General features: G+C 32.7%; 3 protein-coding genes across 4 annotated transcripts; 2 read left to right on the forward strand and 1 right to left on the reverse strand.

Annotated features, from left to right (window-relative positions):
* Nucleotides 1–221: 221 nt before the first annotated feature.
* Nucleotides 222–8,709, forward strand: LOC136346278 (glycerol kinase 3-like). Its single transcript, XM_066295306.1, has 12 exons — nt 222–723; nt 1,202–1,453; nt 4,727–4,819; nt 4,902–5,119; nt 5,281–5,496; nt 6,355–6,465; nt 6,521–6,599; nt 6,778–6,955; nt 7,005–7,185; nt 7,345–7,513; nt 7,639–7,725; nt 7,917–8,709. The coding sequence occupies exons 2-12, from the start codon at nt 1,216–1,218 to the stop codon at nt 8,009–8,011; spliced, it is 1,665 nt and encodes a 554-aa protein (XP_066151403.1). The 5' UTR covers nt 222–723; nt 1,202–1,215; the 3' UTR covers nt 8,012–8,709.
* Cbl (E3 ubiquitin-protein ligase CBL) lies at nt 8,701–16,597 on the reverse strand. Its single transcript, XM_066295305.1, has 7 exons — nt 15,836–16,597; nt 15,413–15,559; nt 14,834–15,103; nt 14,540–14,762; nt 14,302–14,469; nt 11,765–11,839; nt 8,701–11,619 (listed from the first exon to the last, which is right to left on the reverse strand). The coding sequence occupies exons 1-7, from the start codon at nt 16,375–16,377 to the stop codon at nt 10,906–10,908; spliced, it is 2,139 nt and encodes a 712-aa protein (XP_066151402.1). The 5' UTR covers nt 16,378–16,597; the 3' UTR covers nt 8,701–10,905.
* Nucleotides 16,598–16,999: 402 nt separating this feature from the next.
* On the forward strand, nt 17,000–23,382 carry LOC136346279 (dnaJ homolog subfamily B member 12). 2 transcript variants are annotated; one of them, XM_066295308.1, is made up of 8 exons: nt 17,000–17,331; nt 18,053–18,194; nt 18,276–18,421; nt 18,714–18,967; nt 19,040–19,158; nt 19,475–19,638; nt 21,283–21,426; nt 22,037–23,382. In XM_066295308.1, exons 1-7 carry the CDS (start codon nt 17,199–17,201, stop codon nt 21,402–21,404), a joined length of 1,080 nt encoding a protein of 359 aa, XP_066151405.1. In that variant the 5' UTR covers nt 17,000–17,198; the 3' UTR covers nt 21,405–21,426; nt 22,037–23,382. The 2 variants fall into 2 exon arrangements, with proteins under 2 accessions (XP_066151405.1, XP_066151404.1); XM_066295307.1 differs by lacking the exon at nt 21,283–21,426 and having other exon boundaries at nt 17,004–17,331.
* The last annotated feature ends 87 nt before the right edge of the window (nt 23,383–23,469 follow it).

Consider the following 23,469-nt stretch of genomic DNA (forward strand, 5'->3'; position numbering starts at 1 on the left):
TTGATTCCTATTTTAATTCTAAAATAAGTAAAGACTCCATAAGAAGAATAGACAAAAATATACGAGTCAACACAATTTAGTGTAATCATCGAAAACACTTAATTAGTTACTCAATTTACTCCGCCCGGACTGTAGGAGCAATTTCCGTTCAAATAAATTTTAGGTTATTCAAACGCCGGTGCGGATCTTTGAATGTTACGATTTTAAGGTCTGCTAGTTGCAAAAAAAACATAAACAGCTAATGGAATGAAATGAATTACTGAAAATTTTATTTTTCTCTATTTGTTTTCATGAATTCTTGGTTCTCAGCATGTTTTCTGTCTAAAAGATTACTATGACAGTTATGAAATTCATCCATATCCGTTTCCACCATTAGGTATTATTTTCCACAATAAACACCGAAAACCAGCCTCAGTAATTGCGATTTGCAGCAGTAACAACATTTTTATATTCGCAATTATGTAACAAAAAAGCGTTTATGACTGTATTTTTTTGTTGATTTATCTTTGGTGGGATTAACCAAGTGCCCATTTTTCTAATTTTATATGTGGAGACATGTGATGCCGCGTCTGGGACCGCGTATAATGATAACAGATTGGTATAACTATAGTAGGCAGTTAGTGATCAGTGAATGAACAACAAGGAGGTGTGTACTGACTAGCGCTTCTTATAGGCCAGCTTGGGAGGCGTCATTACTAAAGGTTGGATTCAATTTTACATCAGGTAAAGGACTCTAAAAATAGCCTCATTTGATATATTGTTAATATTGTGATCTAAAGGATTTTTTTCAGTATTAAATCTTGGTATTCCTCATTCATGTATATTGTTATTTTCTATTGTTCATATTTCTGTAACTAAATTTTGACTCCATCAGAAATGTAGTGGTAGCACAATAACAACAATCTAAGCAGCATAAATTGCTTATACATTTTTGTTTGAGATATTTAGAGAAACAGAAGTAGGTATTTTTCTGCCAGGAAAACTGAAATAAAATATGTCGTTCAAACTACTTATTCTATGAATTTGACTGGGATTTTATGTAAGCCATTGTTAAAGCATATGTTAAGCTATTAACCACATACCGAACCAGCAAATTTAAAATTCAAATCATGTTTATCACCTCACTTTCAACATCTTTTTTTGACATTTTACATTGAACTTAACTACAATCCCAAAACGGCACTTTCGTTCCTGTTTACAGCTGGTACTTAGAAGATGAAAGAGATTCAAGAAAATGGTCACCAACAACTTGTGGGGGTGATAGATGCCAGCACAAGAACAGTGAAATTTTGTGTTTTTGTTAGTCAGCACATCAAAGAAATTGCCGAATATGCCATAGATTTAGAACCAATAACACCACAAGAGGGATGGTCAGAACAAGACCCTTTAAAAATATTAGAAGCCGTGAAGTTGTGCATGGAGAAAGTTGTTGAGCAATTAGGAGACAAAAAAGGTAAGATATACTACTTTAATGGATATTTTTAATGTATGAGTTATTTGTATGAATTTTAATCTTACCAAGAAAGAGGGACATTTTAATTTCACTGCACTAAGATGCTTTATCAATTATCTGACTGCTATATACATTTTTAACTTCACATTATTCTTTTTAATTATCTAAAAGTCAAATATAGGTCGCTTTCAGGGTTCTTATAAATATGTAATTATTGGAAAAATAACATTTATTGAATTTCATTAGTTCATAATTTTATCTAATGTCAGTATTAAATTTTTAAGAAATGTTTTCAATATCTGTTTTTTAAATTAATCTTATATGAGACCTCTAAAGTCATTACATCGAGTGCGCGTAATTTACATACATGAAAATCTTGAAAACTGAGGGCTATAAAATTATTTATACAGCATTTTTAATTATTTGAATACTTATTCTTCTCCACCTGTATCCTCCTTTGATGAAAACTAATTAAAAAAACCAAAAATATACTTTTGAATATATTCTAATTCTTAAATATGTATGTGCTGGTTCCTATTATTAAATATCTCGAACCTCATAAAATGTACTATAATGTTCTTATTTTTTGTTAACATATCTGAAAGTTTATAGCTTTTCTCTTCCGAAATTAAAAATATTTGATACGGCACTGTTTAAGTTGGATTAATAATAATGCCACATTGTACATGAATCATTTTATCTACGATGGATATGTGAATAACTCGTGCCACCATATGTTGTGCCAAGATTTATATTAATAAAATGCCTTGCACTTTTAATAATATAAAATTTAGACCACCTGAAAAGTATATTGGAATCCAGTGATGCTTATTTGCTACATCACGCTTTGGCGCTTCATGATCCAAGTGACGTACATTGCACACTATGGTAAACACTCCACGAGTAAAATGCATATATATGATGTTTCTTTTAACAGTCACCAAATATAATTAATAATTACTCTTCTATTGAATAAAAATACTTTTATTGAAAATTTTGATATAGTTTTGCAGAATTATTCCATTCCGCTAAATTGACTCAAAAAAATATGTATTTAGACCTTTGCTGTATGGCCTCCACGTGGAGGCATGATAAGGAAATACATTTTGACCTGTTAAGTTCCAATATATCGACCTTGTACCATGGTTTATCTCGTACCTTCAATTTTGTTGACAAGGTCGAAGTCCTCTATTATTTTATCTGCATCTATAACTGTGATCGGGGATGGAACGTTCATGACGACATGGATTTTATTAAAAATCTAGAAATCGTCTTGTCTAAAACTTCAGTAACGAAATTTCTTAATATAAAATGTGTTTTACGTAGTTCATATTAAAACAATACATGAAAAAATGAGATTGTTTTCCTCTGTTCTAATTTTGCGTTGTAATGCGCTTATTAATGTGTTGAAAATGTCATATCATTTTCCTTTGCAAACTGAGTCCAGGGAAAGTTTAAGTACCAGACGCTAATTACTACGTTTCGATACCAAATATTTTCAGTTTCATTTATGCTGTGCATTAATGAATAAACAGCATTTATCTAGAGACTAAATTCAAAAATTCCAAAAATACATACTATTCAATAGTAAACACTAATTTAGTGTTCTTCAGTGATAGAAAAAACTTCGTTACAGAATGTCTAAATATTTATTCCAGTGGATGAGGAGCGAATTAACAATTGTTTACATATGGAACGTTTGCGTATACATCTAGATGTTTGGCAATTTAATCGCATAAATCGGTTTTCTGTGTCTTTCAAATGCATCTAAAGTTAAACAAATTGGCATAGAAATTAATTGGATATAAAATGTAAATGTTTAATATTAATTTTTGGTTACTTTAACATTATTTATTATGCATAGAATCTGTACTATTTTATTTACCCTCTACTTACCTGATATATTACATTTCTTTTGAGAAAAGTTGCTCTTTGTCGAGTCTTATTTCATGTTGTTCTTAACAAAACATTTTTAACAATAAAAACTCACAACCACGTAATTTTCCTTTTCCCAATTTATAACTGAAGCAGTGAAAAGAGCGTTTGAATGTGAAATATGGTAAACCTGTCTCGATGTTTAGAATTTGAGTGCATTCGATTGTAAACAAAGAACTCGAGTACGAGATAAGTACATATTTGAATATCAAAAAATATTCTTTAGTACAATTCGACACGTAGGTAATACGTATGCCTCTAAATGTGATCTCAAGTCCCTATGTATTTGTATATGTTCCAGTACCCAAACTATTTTCAATTTTTTCTTTACATAGACGCGAATTTTGCACCACTGCAAGGAAGTCATTAAATAACGTTTAGCGCCATCTACCCCACATTATATAGCCTGCATTGTTTATCATATGGGATTAGATGAAGACGAAAGCTATAGCGCGGGTCGTATAACACTAGGAGTAAAATAGGCTTTGGACATGTTGCAGGTACCTAGTCTTCTGCCTTCCTATGACAACTTATGTCAGAAAAGGGCGATTATACGTTACGTAGTGGTTAACTTAGCTATGAGTCATACGAAATGGATATAAATAGTGGCGGTAAATGAGAATTTAAATAGACAAAATTGGAGAGTTATCGTTAATTTGTAGATTTTGATATACAGTGAATTAATTGGTAATTTTTACGTGCTTAGGAATGTGTCTATAAAATTGATGTGTATTTTTCGATTTAGAGCCAATTACTTCAGATTGCTTTTGTAAATATTTGGCGTGCTTATCAACAACTCTACTTTATGATTATAGCTTTAACTTTGGAAACAATCAATTGTGAAAATAAGTAAATTTCACACAGAAAATGTATCAAATTAATGAATATCTTAAAAAATAAATGATTAAAATCAATCCTGCTCGAATAATGAATTGACTACGTAGAAGTGCCCTTTAAAGAAATGCAACATTGAAACTTCAATATGGAAACAACCATATACAGGCATTCCAGTGTTTACCCCTAAAAATAATACTTGTAATAGTTACCTGTATCGTCTATAGTCACTATAATAACATTATTGTCTTTTATTAACCACTAAACATGTAATGAGCAAAACACTTGAGCGGGATTAACAGTTATAAAGATAAGTGTTCCCTTTATTAATTTTTATTGGAATTTGTACAATAATGTTTTAATATTGCAATTGCGTTTAATATTGTCAACTCAAAAAAATCTAAATAAAATGTTGGACAAAAATCAGTTTTGCCCTCTGGCTAGGCACTATTAGATCCCTAATGTTACTATTTTATTACAATTTTGTTTTTATATTATTTTTAGAAAAGAATGTACTAACAATCGGCATAACAAATCAAAGGGAAACAACGATAGTTTGGGACAAAATAACTGGGAAACCCCTTTATAATGCTATTGGTATGTATTAGGAACTGTTGTAAATTAGTTTTTATTAATAACAATTTACTTCAGAAATGACCTGAACGTTTTTTTGTTTTAGTTTGGAATGATATAAGGACAGATTCTACTGTTGATCTAATATTAGCCAAAATACCGGAAAACAACAAAAACCACTTTAAATCAATTTGCGGGCTTCCAGTTTCTCCATATTTCAGTGCGTTTAAGTTAAAGTGGCTAATTCATTATGTTCCGGCAGTCAAAAAGGCCATTAAGGAGAAAAGATGTTTATTTGGTACAGTCGATACGTGGCTGTTATGGGTGTGTATTGATTTGTTTATTTATATTTGAGTATCAAGTGATTAGGGGATTATCACGCTTTTATCTTGCATACGCACATTTATTTTACATAAATATGTGCATGCCTCACATATAATGTAAATAATTATTCGTTTTGTTTTAAAATTTGTTCTACAATCTAGAATTTAACGGGTGGACCAAATGGTGGCAAACATCTAACCGACGTCACAAATGCTTCTCGCACATTCCTAATGAACATAGAAACCCTCTATTGGGATTCACAGTTGCTAAGCACCTTCAAGATACCTCAATCCTTGTTGCCTGAAATTAGAAGTAGTTCGGAAATATATGGGAAAATTTCTAACGAATGGCCATTGAAAGGAGTAACTATTTCCGGGGTGAGTGTTATTTTATATTTTCTTAATTTTTATGTTCCGTTAAAGATTACTGCAGTCCAGAAACGAATAAATATTTGGAGTTTTGTATGTAGTAGACGTTTTCGAACTTACGTGAAACATGCCGTGTTTCCACGAGAAAAAATAATATGTTTTGCGCCAGTACATACGATTAAGTGATATGATAATAATAGTACCTCTAAGAACAGAGTAATAAGCTGAAGGCAACTAATATTATCTGGTGATGAATGGTTGACATCACCCATTAACTATAATAGGCCATAAATGAACCACAAATATATTGCTTATGTAAAAATATTTATTTTCAACAATTTTGAACAACTTTGGGAACCCGAAACATAGTTTTCTCTATTATGGAGATATCTAAAAATCTCATTAAAAAAAATATATATCTCACTTTTCATTCGACCTCAGGCTTATGGTAGGGGGAAGGAATGGGCAACAAGCTAACATGCCCAAGGCGCGAACTTTTGGCAGCAAAAGTTTGGATCTCAACTTTATATTTTTTTATTTTATGGATTAAGCAAACCATTTTTCTTGAACTCACTGCATAATGGGCGAGAGTTACTGGAATTTCCAAAGAAAGCATATGACAAAAATATATTTTCTACGAGAAAAAGGTTTATATGAATATCAATCCAGAAATACTTAGTTACTGAAGTACAGGATATAATAAGTGTCTCACAATTTTTAAGATTCTTCTTTAGTTTGAAGTGAGATTATTCTTTAAGAAAGTACATTATCAACAACAAAACTACAATAAACTAGTACATTCATAGAATTATAATGTTAATAATAATTCACGCATCCATGATTCCCAGTTTTATATTCACACTATAGATTTTAGGTAACCAACAGTCTGCCTTATTAGGGCAAAGCTGTTTTAAAGAGGGCATGGCCAAAAACACCTACCGAAGTGGCTGTTTTCTTCTCTACAACACGGGCACTAGTGTAAGTAATATTTGATGACTCCGTTTTTGCTTATTCTAAAAAGTGCAGTTTTCAGAGAGTTCAATCATCGCATGGTTTGGTGACGACCCTGGCTTACAAATTTGGGGATGAACCTGCTATATATGCTTTGGAAGGTTAGTTAGGCCTTTGAAATTATTAGAAAAACACAAAATAAGAATTTATTTGTTTCTGGTAGTAAATACTTTGGAGGTTGAATTAGGGGAAATTGAGTGTGACAGCTTGAATAGGATATAATTTAGCACGAAAAAAGGAAAGACGGAGAAATGATATGCATCAATATTCAATATTTAGGTAGTGTTGCTGTGGCTGGGGCTGCCATGAAGTGGTTAAGAGACAATATGGGCTTTATAAAGAACATAAATGATGACACAGAGTCATTAGCTAAAGAGGTGTTTAGCACAGGAGATGTCTACTTTGTTCCGGCCTTCAAGGGCTTATATGCTCCATATTGGAGAAAAGATGCCAGAGGGTACGTTAATTACGAAACGGCTATATAGAGACTAGATTTTCTTATGTAGGATAATTTGTGGGCTGACTGCATTCTCAACAAAGCAGCATATAATTAGAGCAGCATTAGAAGCCGTGTGCTTTCAGACTAGAGACATTTTAGAAGCCATGAATAAAGATTGTGGATTGCCTTTGGCTAAGCTTCATGTTGACGGAATTATGACTACAAATAATCTCTTAATGCAATTACAGGTAAGAAGCATTGCTAGATAATTCCTAAACGTTCTGATAATTCTCCAATCTTTACTAATTTAAAAAATGAATGAGATACTTGGTTTTTTTTTTCAATTTGGATATTGCCTCTATTTACTTTGCATTAGGAATTAAAGAAGTTCTCTTAATGATTTTCAGGCTGACATTACTGGTATTCCTGTTATTCGGGCCCACTCTAAAGATATTACCGCACTTGGCGTGGCAATGGCCGCGGGAATGGCCAAAGGAATAGAAATTTGGGATATAAATGCGGAAGAAAGAGAACTCGTTCCGAGTGATACGTTTTTGCCTACTTCAACTGAAGATGGTGAGTACAGTATTCAAATAGTTTACGAGATATAAATGTACACAGAAATGATCATCGGTATGTACTCGTATTTAACCATGTAAAGCGGATATTGGCAGATTAGCATTATTAGATGTTCTTTTTAGAAAGAGACACAAGATACACTAAATGGAAAATGGCAGTACAGCGATCCCTTGGTTGGGTTTCACCTAAGAAATCGGCTATTATGACAGGTAATATTTTACTTCTCGTTATTTTACATTTTTAAGGATCGAAAGACAAAGACTAAAACATTGCTTTATACGAAAGCATTAAAAGCAGCGGACTTTTCGCTTTTGACTATATTACATAATTGTATAGAAGAGTGTATGTGCTTGAATTTTCCCAATGGTAATTTTCTTATTGACTTCCTTTTATTTTTCAGAGGAGAGATACCAATTATTGGCCAGCATACCGGGCAGCGTTTACACGATATTAAGTTTTGGGCTTTTAATACTCTCACAATACTTTGAAAGTTAAGTTAGTAATAATACTACAAAGGGATATATTTATATAGACTTTTTTTTTACTTTGTTATGTGAATATCCCTTGTGTTGTCTTGCAATTGAAAAAATTATGTGGGCCAACTGCTGGCAGTATAGAACCATATTTCATAATTTGTCTATGGGATCCTACTTCTACATATTAAGTATATTAATTAATTAGTTAATTATTATCTGTATAAGAAGGAGGGATATTATACTCGTGATATAATTTGCCTTGCTGTAAGTTGTACTTAAAATGTTACTGTATTTTCATGAATGCTCGTCAATTGCTTAGCGATACTCGCCCATCTGTTCAGGAATTTTCGTATATTTTGCAATGGACGAGGAAATGTGGTGAATGTTTTTATTAATTGTTATGTTTGTTAATAATTATTTACTTGCTGTTCAATACAGTTTATTATTGATTTCATGGATAACATTTTATTATTCCATCGAGTCTCTGCAAACGAGCAACTCGAATACAAATCGTTCATAGTCGACAATCTTCTTTTAAAATCAAACTGCGCCATTCCATCAAGAAAGCTCCAGAGTCGAATTAGGAAAGTCAATTGAACTTTTTTTTGGTGTTGGAAATATTGATATTGTTTATTTTTTTCATTGTTAAAAAAACGTCAATACACAATTGAAATTTACTGTAGCAACACAGAAATAAAACCAGAGAGATACATTAAATGTGGATGACTTTTATTATAAGCATTTTTTAACTATTTACATAAACTCTATTTACATAAAAGTCGAAGAATAAATAATATTGTGGATTTATTAACTATTTTAAAAAATGTTCGCATTTGGCATTTTGTCCATATTTTAACAGGCTCAGCACCCACCCAAACCTTAAAAATAGTTTAATCGTCAATACATGGGAAATATGAAAATACTGATTCAGCGAGACCATGATATTTCTAGTTTCACGTTTACTTCCATTACTATTTATCTTTAGTTTCATGTCAATGTTTTTAAAAGTAATAAATAATTACCACCCCCCCTTGTTCTAAGTTATTGGAGTGCCCGGGGGCAAAATGCAGAGTTAAGTTTTAATACCGTTTTCATCTGGTCTGGTTATAAAATAATACATTTTTGGATTGTTGTTAACTATTACTTAATAAATAAAGCTTTACTTGTCAAATGTAGGGACATATATTTGCTTGAAAAAATGTCCAGTACTGTTTGAATATTAACTCCTTTACCACCATTTTATAATCACAAGCAATCTGTGTTAATATTCATTTGGCACAAATATATAAAGTATTTTTTTTTAGTTTAGCCCCATTGCTAGTAGTTCAATAATTTAAGGAACTATTATGAGAATTTGTTACATATGCAAATTCTAAAAATAAAATTTTGTTAATGAGTAAGGTAATCGGTATTTTCTTGGGTCACAGCGTATACTTTTTTATAAGCTTAGACTCCAGCAAAATTTCTACAAGATGCTTAAATCTGTATTCTAACGCATGCAATTGAAAGATGGCCCATTTCAAAATTGTTTTAACCTTTCAATAAATTTTTAAATAAAATGCACATATTATGCAGAGGTAGGTAAACTTATAATACTGTCTTAAATTGTACGTGCCCGATCGTGACATGCCCTGAACCAAGAAACTTCCGTTTTTTAATAACCGGATACTCAAAGAACTTGTTTTTCTGAGATAACGTTTAATATTCATAACAAATCGAGACTGATTTGTGAAATAAACTATTTGCTACCCAACCTGATTTTTTGCGACATCTGGTATATACGTTTGAGGATGTCTAATCATTTTTAATTTATTCTAAAAACTATGCGGCGGTATTTTTTAGAGGTCAAGCTACTATTTGCCACCCCCCTCTTTATTGTTTCCAATATTGATTTCCTCAAATTTCACTTTCTTAATGCCACTAGATCAATTTATTAGCAACTCTACCTGGAAAACAATTTTCGTGTAAATCACAAAATTGGCCGTCATTCAGTCTTTTTTTCAACGTTTCTATCAACATTATCCTCTAGGTAAAATTGTCAAGACTTTCATCTATTGTTCCCTAATCAAATTAGTAGAAACTGTTTCGTTTCATTCGTTTTGTCCATATAACCGTAACTTGTCACTCACGTTTAAGTGTTAACAACAAATTAATAATATGGTCCTAAGATTAAAATTATTCGTGTGTTGTTAACTTTAACACGACGTGCGTTATCAATAATCAAGGATATTACTAATATCCGATACTCTACTCGAACGTTTTTATTGAAATTAGCTTTTAGTTAAAGTTTCATTAATAATTTGACTTCAAAAATGCAGGATAAATATTAAATATCCCGTATGGTATTACGACCGTTCTTCGTGACGACATACTGTTGAATTAATTTGAGATTAAACTCGTAATTAAATTTCTAGATTCTCCTGTAATTAGGGGCCAAATTATTCATGTGCTCTCAATTATAACGGCAAGCTAATTTCCATAGATACGTTGAAATAGAGCCTCAGTCTCGATTAGATTCTTTGCCTTTACGAAACCTAGCTTGATGTTAAAGTTAACAGCACATTAATAATTTGGTTTTACTCTACTTATTACAGTAAACTGAAATCTTCGTTGATCTCTTGAATTTTCTGAATTCACGAATCATCCATTGTGTAACTAAATTTCTTCATAGAGTTTTATAATCGAGCACGTCATTTCCACGTAAATCCCGCAGTCTTTTTTTAGAAATTTTAGTCAACCTTGATGAGTCGCAATTTCTTCGCAGCCCAATACACATTTTCCCATTTCGGCTAAAAAAATATCTGTATTTAAAAAAAAGTTAGATATAATTATTTTATTTACTCAAGTCAACGACCTACGAACTTATACTAATAACGAACCCTTAGATATCGAGAGTCATATGACGACTACTTGCTATCCTAGTTTTGTACCGAATTCGTGTAAAATATCACAAGCCATATCCACGTTGTTTCTCGATATACCTAAAGCTCTGATTACAGAATCCCTGGAATAGCCCTCGCTTACTAATTTCTTAATATAATCCATATTCAAATTTTCATAAGACACGTTCGCTTCGCGTTCCAGGGGATTTACCCGCTTTTTATGTTTCGGAGGCAGTTGCTCAACTTCCACATTTTCGTAAGGCTTTCCACTGATATTAGGGGTGGTATTCGACTTGGGGGGTAACGGTTTGGGTGCTGTTCTATTAGAGGGGCAGCTCAGATGTCGTGGAGGGGTCTTGCAAGTGTCGATAACGTTGTTATCACAATTCGATACTACTAGACCAACAATAGTTTCAGGGGTGCTTAATTCCACGTGATCGACATCCGGATTGCGCATCTCCAACATCGAACTGCTTTTAGGAAGAGTTTCTATCTCTATAGAGTGGTTACTAGTCAGGTTCGTCACGGACTGAGATTGTGCCTCGCATAGGCCTTGTGTAATACCGGTTCCGTTACGTGGGATATGCGAGGACGTTGTGGGTATCGGAGGTGACTCGTGAGTGGGGGAACTCTTCCTCGGTGGCAAAGGCGGCGGAGCGGTCGTAGGAACAACTACGGTACCTGGAGGATTGCGTCTCACGAATCTAGGACTGCTTCCAGGTGATATCATGGGACTTGAAGAATGCTAAAAATGGCACGTAGTTTGGAAATCGTTTTTGGGTGAATCAATAAGATCTGTTCGAAAATCGTGCACAATCATTATCTAAATTTCAATATTTGACGGGTCTCACAGAAAAACTATTATTGATTTAATTCAGTACATTACTTACTGAAATTTCAGTCCTTGGTTTCAATGCTAAGGCATGCAAACTGCTGCCTGCGCAGTTCCATAACTCGCCGGCATCCTGAAAAAGTGTCTCTCCTGAGAATATTTGGAACACCCCCAGCAATCTACTTACCAGTTATTGCCTTTATTTAATATTTAAATAGACATTAAAATACGTAATCCACCGCATGCTCTATAAATACCAATTAACACAATTGGAAACCAAGGGACGTTCTTTTTTTATTATATGTAAACTTTTACAGTTAGATTCAGTGGGAAAAAAGCCGAACTCAACAAAAAATAGTGTCAGATAGCTTTAAATTCAAAATAATTCAAATCAACACTATAGGTATATGTGCATATAAGAAACAATCTATTTTTGTGGTTTTTTATGAGTTTCCAGTCAGTCTATGGTTACATTTACTGGGTGCCAATAAATATTTTACAAACGGCAGACAAGCACAAATAGTAATATTTTAAAGATTCTATACTGTAAGTGCCTCATTTGCAGTAAACGTGTCTATTTAAATTACCCACAAGAAGCGACATACAGTGCCAACAAGCCAAGTTAATGATGGATGTTTGCAAGAGGAATATCAAACCATGAACTAATGAGTGCCAAATATAAATGAAAACAATCGAAAATTGCAAAATTTTAATTAAAAAAAAAACACAAATGCCCTTTCATCAATGAATAGTAATCTTTCGCGAAAATAACGGGGACAGCAGTATTTTAAGCAGGAAAGTTGGGAAGGGAGGTTCATTCGGTCAAAAACGGAAACTGTAAAATGCCTAATTTGCATTAAAAAAAAATATGACCATATCACGCAACCTTGCGCAAATTTAACCAACCTCATAGTTGGTCAAATAATCTGAATTCTTCATGGATGGCCGTAATACGCGTAATGACCTCGATTTTTCTTCATCTCTTTTGCCGGAGCTATAGGACAGTTCCTTGGAATTCGTTTATTACGTATGGTACCTACCTGTAGCCTGATATATATTTTTTCGCATGTAAACGAACTGCGAAAACGTGAATATTATGTGAAAATAAAAGGAAAATGACAGAGTTTCGATATCTTGAGAAAAATCATATATTAGCTGGATCAATAGAGTAACCGCAGTGAAAAATTCTGCTGGCACTAAATCTCTGTACTTCCAATAATAATTATTACATTAAAAATGCCACATTGGCTATTACTGTATATCTTTTTTAACAATGATTGTAAAAATTACCCAAATAAATGTGATGATCTCTTGCAGAAATATGTAAACGATTTCACAGTATTGCTTCTTCCCAACAAAATTTTATCATTTCATTTTATATGTTAATATCAACTCCGCCTCCTAGAAAGGCGCATTATTAATTGAAGATCCTTTTTTAATATTAAAACAAAAAATCACAGTGTATAAATTGACTTCACATCAACATTGATGACGTCATTTAAGATATGCATTATAATCTTATTTTCCCCTCATGTGAAGCAACTTTTGTGTGAAACCGTTTTCACTAAAATTAATAATTCTTCAAATAATTGACTGCAACAAGATAACTGAACCTCGCAATAGAACCAATGGGGCGGAGTATTGGTTATTGTTAAGTAGATTGTAAGACTCACATTTGTGGTCGTTAGTCAAAAACACTCATAACATCTTACTTCAAATTGAAATTATGTGATGTTTCGAAAGGGAAAATAAAAAATAAATATATGAAAATATATAGAGAAAAGTTATATTGAAACTATATTTTATATTAAAATAAATAGATTTTAGTATCTTACAATAGAACTTTATTGCCACGGGTTGCGACTAATTTTTTCATCTCAACTGTCCATTGATTGATAAGGATATGCTTCTTGCGGCCATGTTAAATTATCTTAAAATAGTCTACAGGTTGACAGTTATGGTAGTGACGTATTTTAGAAGGCATCATATCTCAGATCTTTTTTGTTTTGGTAACGATTTAAAAGTGGCGTTTGAGCCGTTTAGTACCATCCACGATATAAATCACTCGAGTCATTGAAGCAAACAAAAAAAATGATGACCAAAAAAACACATTGAAGCCAGCGCTATCATAAAACTCTTCATGACGTAATTAATTGATTTAAATCGACAGAATGTACTCCTTTTTTACCCAGGCTCAAAGTCCTCTACAATTTTGATACATTCACATTTTATTCACGAGGTCATGGTGACAAAAAAAAATCGAGCTTACCAAGGAGCGATTGAAATGATAATCACACAATTAAAAACAAACCGCTGTAGTTCATAAAAGTTTTCTCTTAAAAGAATATCTAAAAGAAACTTTAAAATTTCGTTTTTTTTTCACTTTATAATAAAACATGCAGAATATGATAAAATTCATGCACCAGTGAACACACCGATCAGTAAAATGATATGACTGACGCGGCTTCAAGCTAAAATAAAAATAAAGCCCATTTGAAATGTTCAAGCTGCCATTTTTGAACATCATGCGCAACACATAACAGCCAAATGCTATTCCGAATAGTTATTTGAATGATTAGCCTCGTTGTGCGGTACCTCAAATTCCTCTTCGTCGTCCAAAGTCGAACTGTTCTGAGAAACAGTGGGAAAATTCTTCCGGTTGTGGGATTTTTTGGGGTCAAACGGGTCCACTACTATTTGCTCAGTTCCTTTGATTTCCGCTCGGCAGAATGGACATCCTTGGCTACCTTGGCCTTCTGAACCCTGAAAAAGAAAAAATAATGTGTTAAAACACTTGAAAAATGTTAAAAAATATCTTGAAAATTTTGCGTACCGCTTGCCATGCTGTTAAACACGGTGTGCACAATAAATGGCCGCACGGTTCTATCCGCACATCTTTGTCGTTTTCGGCGCATATTTTGCATAACTGAAACGTACTCCCCATCTCGCAATACAATTCATACTGCTCCTGTGTTACAGCTATATGGTCTTCCTGACTCGGCTGTACCGCCCAAGAAAGATCTGGATTATTTGATCTTCCGTCCGGATACAGGTAGCTGCGAAACGTAATTTAATGTAAGTATTACTTGCTTCATATTCTCTAAGCATACATAAAATGCATACTCACAATCCTTCTCGATAGCCATCCAAGAGAGCTTGAATAAGGCTTTTATTCTGAGGTATTGTCTGCAGAATTTCCCCATCTGGCGTAACATAACCAATAGCCCATTGACCCAACCGGGTGCAGGAAAGTCGAAATACATAAGAACCAGCTTTATTTATATACCTTTGCAACCGAGCTTTAACTTCATCATAGGTAAGAAAAGCTACATAACCTGGATGGGTGACTGCTAAAATCTGCCAGTTGCGAAGCAAAGTTGTCCATGGTTGAAACAATCTAAAAATATAGAAATATGATGTAAAAAATGTGAATTTTTCAAAAGATTTTTATAACTAGTTTAAAGTTTAGTAATTGGCTTATTAATTTACTTATAAGCTTCTGTATGTATACTACGTGATACTTAAACTCTCATATATATAGATGTTACATACATATACATATAAATAATATCCTTTTATTTAAACAAAAACATAGATCAAACTTATTAATGTAAACTTTCCTCTGACCATCAATTCTTATAAATCCTCACATATCTAGATATTTATTTAATGCAAAAAAAAACAGAAAATATCTCCAAAATCTTACCTTGTGAAGACATCAAATTCAAAGTTGGATATGTAATCATTACAGGTGAGATCTATTGTGGATTTTAAGGCCATTGCTTCCAACCCTGAACTAATGGGATGGACATTGTTTAACTCTTGACGGAAAATCTTCCAAGGAACCAAAGTACTGGAAAGAATCCATATTTAATTTAATATTATTGAATGTCATTTCTGTTCTGCATATTGTTTCATAATTTTATATAAAATATTATGGTAAGTGTTTTGTACTTGTGTCCTTAATGATATACAGCATTATGTGATTTCTGTTGATCAATTCAGTGGAAATTGTGTCAGATTTGAATATCTCTGCATAATTCAAGAAATAACTTGCACTGTAGAATGATTCATAAAGGATAAAGTCTGATGTACTGAAGATATTAAAAATACTAAGGAAAGTACTCACCTATTGCCAAAGTTATTCTTCCAAAAATCAGCGGCATCAGACTTTGTAATACGGAATTGATCACCTGCAAACCATCCACTGGGAAACAGTGCTTTAAGTTCACTTAACATATGGCTAAACACTAAACTTAATTTTGTCAGATTTCTTCTATAATGCGAATTTTCATCAAACATTTTGTCCTTGCCTTCCTTAAACAATTTAATGGCCTGCTTACATTTTCTCATTAAATTGATTATAAAAACATTAAAATATTCAATACTATACAATGCAGACATGTTGTCTTCATATTTTGAATAAATAAGCCTCAGTCTTTGGTACGTATCTGGCAAAATGTCCAGTATAAATGGGGGAGAGTTCTTCAAATTCATTCTTTGATGCTGGCACAGTTTCACCACTTTGTCCATTAATTTCCACGTTTTGTCCAAAGTCCGTTTGTCCGTTGCGAATTTTGGATGAGCCACAACATCCGAAAAAGCTCCTTGGAGCTTTGAGAATATTGTTGACAAATTTTTGTGTTGTATGGGGCGATTCCGGCCCGACATGATTTGAAACGTGTATAGCACTGGCACTACTTAATATGCATTACCGGAATATTTTCACTACACTAAACATTTCTAATATATCCTCTAATTTCCATTACTGGTTATTATTCTATTAATTAATAGATTACTTCCACTAGTAAACAACTCCATTCAGCATCCATTCACGAATTTCTTGAAATTTTCGTACGACCCGAGTGGCCAGTGGTGATTAGTAGATGACAGTGACAGTTTTGATCCTGACAAATGACAAATAGACTTCAATTAACCTCCGTCACTACCGAAAAATTATAAGTCTTTTCAATTATTTATTGAGAATAAGAACGTACCGCCTGAACTCAACAAGAACTAACGGAATAATATTTTATTTTTAAAAAAGTTGCAGGGTTCTTCAGTAACTGATTTTTGAGATATTTTTATGTTATGTATTAGATATCATTTTAGCTTTCTTAAAGTATTAAATTACCTTTAATTAATATTTTTAATTAAGTTTTCAGTTTTTGTAGAACAATCGACCATCTCTACATATTTCAGAACATAAGAACTGGTTAGAAATTGGAGCCGTATTCTATAGCAAGATGTGAGAAAGCTAATCAAATTTTTAGCTGTGTTGATTGGTCAAAAAATTTAGCTGGCAACATTGATTGGTTAAAATGTTTTATCCTTGATATTACGTGTTTCTATAGAATCGAGCTCCAACGATCAGATGATTGAAACCATAAAAAAAGTCAAAATTAATAATTAATAAATAAGAAGAGCTCTAAAGGGGCCACAAAACAAGGTTTTAAGTTTATTTATTGAGAGTATTCGAGCAGAAGTGAACAATGGATGGCAATAAAGATGAAGCAGCAAAGTGCATTGAAATGGCCGAGAAATACATTAAACAGAGGAATAAGGAAAAAGCTCAGAAGTTCCTTCATAAGGCAGAAAGGTTGTTCCCTACGCAAAGAGCGAAAGGTAAGAAGGCACCCTCGATAAGAATAAGTAAGGCGCTACTTTAGTAAGAGTGTTGACTGTCTCTAAAGCTATTGATTGCTTTTCAACAGTGAGATTGGAATATGCAAATATATAATTAGCCATTGACCCATCTGTATATGTTTACATTTAAGGCAATCATTTCATTATTGAGACTTTTTAGCTGCTAAGTGCCATTTCTTCAATGTGTTGTTGAATTGCACATGTATTAACTTGCAGTCAAGGATAACTATCATGTGTTTCATATAGGGGTTCTTACTGCAACTGGGGCATATTCAGTATCTTTGGTTTTTGGGATTTTGGAGTTTTGTCAGGGTTATGGTATGCAGATATGGTTTGTTGGAGTCTTATTTTGAAAATATTGACGTTCAACTATTTCAAATGCAGATGTGATCTAATTCATTACTCAAATTTTTGAGAGAAAAAGGAAGCCAAATCCCTAGTCACAAATTCTTTTGGCACAAGAAAGTGTAATACTATTTCTAAAAGCTTTTAGTTATATAGGATGTTAAAGTTCAGTTTAAATTATTTTTTTATTTATGAGTTTTACAACTTTTGAGATATTAAGTAAAAAATTGTATAGTATGCACTGTATATGTTAATGTAAACTCACAGTCATATGGAAATAAATATTCTGGTATGGCTGCTATTTGTCCTTGTTGCAGAGGAACAGTCATCTTAACCTGTAATGTATTTTTTGCAGATCTTTTACTCCAAGTTTCAATTATGCCAGACAACATTGAAACTGAACAATCTAAACTGCGGAGGCAGTCTATTCCAAGGGATGCTTCTCCGAAGAAACCAGAATATACATCAGAACAGCTGTTGTTGGTAAAGAGAATAAGGTAAGCCATCTGAAGGAAAGTTGTGACATAAATGAAATATGTACAAGGATATCATAATAACATTTCTTATTAATATTTCAGGGCTTGCAGGGATTACTATGAAATTCTGTCAGTAAGCAAGGATGCTACAGATAGTGAAATAAAGAAGGCTTACCGAAAAATTGCTTTACAATTGCATCCAGACAAAAACCGAGCTCCTGGGGCAGATGAAGCCTTTAAAGCTGTTGGTAAGTCAATAATTGAAACTTAATGAGAAGCCATCTTTAACACTGTTGCAGTTTGAAAATATAAACAATTTAAAATAATACATTTTATTTTAAATATTCTTTGACACTATGTTACCTACTCAGTACGATCTTGATTAGTTATTTGCTATTTATTTTGGTTGTTTTGTGTAAATTTCCTCTAAATAAATAAGATACATATCAATTCATATTTTGTACTGAACTAAAAGAACTTAAGAATAATTTTTATATTGTTGAATGTTTTGCAGCTTATGGGCAGGACTTTTTGTTTAAGGTAATGCCGTGGCAGTATTAACGGACACTGAAAGACGCAACCAATACGACTTATACGGAAAAGACGATGAAAGAATGAGTAGGAACAATCATTCTCGTTCTTATACCAGGGGATTTGAGGCGGAAGTCAATCCCGACGAATTGTTTAACATGTTTTTTGGAACAGGATTTGGATCCAACGTTTACGTTCGTAGAGGTGGGCGGTGGCAGAGACAAGCAGCTGATAGCCAGCAGGAGCATAGACATGCTAGGGAGGTAATAGATAATTTAACTATGTGTTAATAAGCTTTGAATTTAAATTGAGGGTCTTGTCTGCTTTTGTTGCAGAATCAGAACGGGGGAATATCGGCAATTGTACAGCTTCTGCCGATTTTGATTGCCATTCTCTTATCTGTGGCGTCCAGCTTTTTTATTTCAGATCCTCCTTATAGTTTATCTACTAGTGCGTAAGTATCGTTTTATTGCGTTTTACAATTTCACACCATTAATTAAAAAATGCAAAATAATTAAAATTTAATAGGAAATATCGTTGAAGAGTTTTCAAACAATGTTGAGTCACCTTTAATAATGTTCACCTTAGTAATTGATGTAATGCCACAAATTTCACTGATAATGGCGTAGATGTCCGGAAAATATTTCTAATTATATTTCGATAGTCGTGAAAGCCTTCATATCCCGATGTGAATAACATTAATATAAAAAAAGAGAACATTCAATTCTTGAAGTAAATAAGGAACCCCATTTTCTTTATAATACTTTCAGGAAGTACCCGATAATGAGAAGAACTCACAATTTGCAAGTGCCCTACTTTGTCAAAGAGAATTTCCATTCAGAGTATCAAGGCTCGGTGAAACGGCTCGAGTTGTCAGTGGAAGAAGAATATGTTTCGAACTTGAGGCACCAGTGCTACAGAGAAAAAAGCTACCGTAAATGTTGCCTTTTTGTTTTTCTTTTATTTTATACGCTATTTAGTCAGGGTAATTTAGTTCATTAACGCCATTTCGAAATTCTCGCTTATGCTTAAATACGACAATACATTGCCTGCTTCGTTTTTAACTAACTGGACATTCCGAGATACCGTTTAATGATCCAATATAGTTGCTGGGAGAAACGGTACTGTTTTTTTGTAAGTGGTGACAACTATAGATCATGGATGAAAATTATATGACACATTGAGTTTTTTCATCGCTTTCCAACTGCCAATATATGTGTAAAACGGCGCAACGTATAAGATGCATCCTGCATCTATGGAATATTAAATTTCACTAGTAGTCATTTAAATTTGCTTTAGCATGAATCGTTTGAACGTAGTTTATTTGTGGTAGGTACTAGATGCATTATGCGGCAAATCTCCATATATTTTTAATCTACAACAGTCTAGATTTTTATATTCAATACTGTGCAAAAACACGACAAAATTTGGTTGCTTCTTTGTGGTATTGTTGGTTTTTAATTTTTTTTTATGCTTGAATGGTGAAATATGTGAGTTAAATGAGGATTTTCTCATATTTGGAGGTGAAGGAACTAAATAGATTTGATGCAAATAGGTAACGAAAATAGAATAGTTGCGGTGAGTTCATTTGAGAAAAGATCTGTACCAGAGATTTGACGCAACTTGTGAGTGACTTCTGTTTTTTTTTTGGGGGAATTTTTTCTCATCTATTCACTCTTTAAGTCGCGAATAGCAAATATTCGAGGAATTAAATTACTTTTATTTTATGCCGGTAAATACTACAGTAGATGCTAGTAATAGGATTCTAATAGGGCATTTAAGGTGTGTTGAATCCTAGTAAGCTAGTGTATTTTTCCAGAAAGGAACGGATTATTTACAAGAATTGAGCGTGAGGTATAATGTCTTCGACTCACCTTGATGGATCTGCCAAGATTTTGATATCTTGCTGTATAACGGAAATTTTGCACATTTATCGATTTTCCCTTTAAGAAGAGCTTAAAGTTACCCTTTTAATTTATCACGTATGAATTGTATACTATTCGAATAAATTAAGGTCATAATTGATTTGTCGGTAGCTGTGTTTTTGCCCATCGTTTTTGATAATTTGAAATAAAAAAGGGTGAAAATTGACATTTTTCCAAATTAAATAAGGTCTAGGTAAATGAATACGTGTGGGAATGCGATGGGGATTTCTACTAATCTATATTCTGTTGCCGAACAATTTTTTCTGATATATAAATTGACATTACTGAAAACAGTTCATCGTTCTCTCTTGGTTTCATCATGTATGTGATTTTCCATATTTTCCAAGTTGTTCTTCAAATTGCAAGTTGGAAGAAAATTGCTCTTTACATTCACTCCATAACAGTGCTTGAAATTATATTTTCTGTACCTATATCTGTTATTATTGTCTCTGGTGGATTTCATTTTTGGTATTACTTTTCGTGTTGGGAAAGTTGGTGAAAGATTATCCATTCTTCAGTCATAATATGTTTTCTGGCATGAAGTAGGTACTCACCTTTATTGGGTTTCTTTATGTTTAGTCCCTTTTAAATGAGGTAGTGTATGTGCTTCTTCATTCGGGAAACTGATTAATTGAATCGTCTATTGATTTTAGGCGACTCGATGATGTGGCAAGCTCGAAATTTTGGGAGTAAAGACTCGGAGAAGAATGCCCAGAACATAAAACTGCCCTCTTGTGAGAAATTGCAAAATTTGGGAAAATCGAGGACTTTGTAGAGATATTTTTCATAGTAAATGGGTAGATCGTATGAAAAATGTCTTTCTGTAAAAAAACCAAAATTAAATTTTAGTGTTATGTATCGGTTTGTTGGTTGTTTACCGTAAATAATGTATAATGGATTACATTAATATTTTAATTATTGGTAGAAGTATAATTCTGCACTTTAATTAGTGGATTCATTCTCATATCAACTTGATTCTTGATTGGAGCAGTATTTCCTTCCTCTTATATCTACTAAGTAGAATTGTGCTTTAAACTCAGAATTTGTGGAAAAAATGTAATTTGTGGTTATATTTACGATAAAGTATATGGAGTAAGAAATTTAATTCAAACCTTGAAAAACAAGCATGCGATGACTGTTCAGTTTTAGGGTTTTTTAATCAGAATTTCTTTGGGAGATGGGCATTTCAGTTTGGTAGTAACTGACATTTTCAACTTACCGGCAATAAATTGGTTTTCATTATTTATTTATTTGTTATAATTGATAGTTCGTTGAGGTTGACCTTTTTGAATGCAATTTTTAGCCTTTTAAGAATAGAATCAGGGTGTGCTGATGACTGGTTGTTGTAGTGTAGCTCGACTTAACCTTCTTAACTTTTTTTTTGGTTTTTTCACTTAATTTTTACAGGTGATTCGATGATATGGAAAGCTAGGAACTTCGAAGACAACGAATTGTACCAAAATGCCCAAAAAATTAAAATGCCCGCTTGTGAGAATTTGCAAAACTTGAGAACGCACGGAGCTCTATAGAATTCTTCAATCTCCCCATGGAAATCACATTTTAAATATGTGATATATTTTTTTGTTCAAAATGGTGGTTTTCGGTTGTAAAAATATAATGGTTTCTTTAGTATCTTATGTTTTTAACTAAAGTAGTTGCAAAGTGGTTGTGAGGTCGGAATTCAAACATAATTTAACAGGCAATATTTTGTTTTAAAATTTAGTCACTTTTATGTTCACTGTCTTCGAATATATGGCATAGTCTAAATATCATTAAATTGCATTTTTTCTATGTTACCGCGACGAATATAGGACATATTTAAATTACATGGGAAAACATTTACACCAGAGCCATAATGATTTTCCAATTGAGGACGGGAATTGAATTTGTGAAAGAAAAAAAAACGAATCCACTAATATGCATAATTAAAATAGCATTAATAAGAGTTAAAAACCTTTGTGAAATATCTATGTTATATTTTAATTTATTTTAAGAATATATTTTAGCCGTTTGGCAGCTATCAGTTTTAATGTAATTTTGGCATCTTTTTATGTGTGAAAACTATATTGTATATTATAAGTAATCTATCGAAGATTATTATGAATTTTAATCTCAAATATTTGTCATAAAATTTGCAACGAAATGAAGGAATGAATTTATGTTCGTTTATTTCGTTCTATGGGTGTGAAGGATTTGAACGATCTCCCATTTGTAATCGACTAAGGAAAAATAGTAATTTTAAAAGTATATTTGTTTAGAATTATTGAGCTTCATGGCAGGATTTAACGTTTAAATGTGTTTTAGGATCACGTATCTGAAGATCAAGCAAAGTTATTTACTACCTGATATAATATGATTCCTGTTCTATATAGTGTTTAGGTTTTGTAGATGTGGTATTTCACTTTTAATAATCGCTATATTACCTAGTAGAATATTTCTTATTTGTAATTTATAATACTGCAACACAAATGTATATTTAATTGAGTTAGAGGTTCCGCACATAAGGGCAATAGGTCAAAGTCCTGGCAACCCGATCAAGAGAACAATATTTATTGAAGTGTTGATATTAAGAGAGGGAATTGGCTAGTTTTGTGGTTTCTAAAGAACTTATCTTTTGGGTAGAATTGCCAATACGTTGATTTAGTGGTCTTAATAGGCATAGCAGTGATGTTTTCTAGTCGAAGGATTATTGTCTTTAGCTAAATATCAAATTTGGTGATGAATAAATAAGGAAATAAAATTTGTATTTCTAATATGTGCCCTCATTATTTTGTGTTTTCAAGCCAAGAGTCTTCTTTCGGAAGTTTAAATTTCCCGCTTCAAAGTTTTTTCTCTGGTGT

Source organism: Euwallacea fornicatus, chromosome 22, assembly GCF_040115645.1.
Source record: "Euwallacea fornicatus isolate EFF26 chromosome 22, ASM4011564v1, whole genome shotgun sequence".
Taxonomy (NCBI): Eukaryota; Metazoa; Arthropoda; class Insecta; order Coleoptera; family Curculionidae; genus Euwallacea; species Euwallacea fornicatus.

Coding starts and splice junctions, on each gene's coding strand:
- Cbl (XM_066295305.1), bottom strand. CDS start 16,377: ATGTCGGGCCGGAATCGCCCCATACAACACAAAAATTTGTCAACAATA. Junction 15,560..15,835: donor AAGAATAACTTTGGCAATAG/GTGAGTACTTTC, acceptor GATTCTTTCCAG/TACTTTGGTTCCTTGGAAGA. Junction 14,470..14,539: donor GTTTAACAGCATGGCAAGCG/GTACGCAAAATT, acceptor TTTCTTTTTCAG/GGTTCAGAAGGCCAAGGTAG.
- LOC136346279 (XM_066295308.1), top strand. CDS start 17,199: ATGGATGGCAATAAAGATGAAGCAGCAAAGTGCATTGAAATGGCCGAG. Junction 17,332..18,052: donor CCCTACGCAAAGAGCGAAAG/GTAAGAAGGCAC, acceptor TATTTTTTGCAG/ATCTTTTACTCCAAGTTTCA. Junction 19,639..21,282: donor CTACAGAGAAAAAAGCTACC/GTAAATGTTGCC, acceptor TATTGATTTTAG/GCGACTCGATGATGTGGCAA.
- LOC136346278 (XM_066295306.1), top strand. CDS start 1,216: ATGAAAGAGATTCAAGAAAATGGTCACCAACAACTTGTGGGGGTGATA. Junction 6,466..6,520: donor TCTACAACACGGGCACTAGT/GTAAGTAATATT, acceptor TGCAGTTTTCAG/AGAGTTCAATCATCGCATGG. Junction 7,186..7,344: donor ATCTCTTAATGCAATTACAG/GTAAGAAGCATT, acceptor AATGATTTTCAG/GCTGACATTACTGGTATTCC.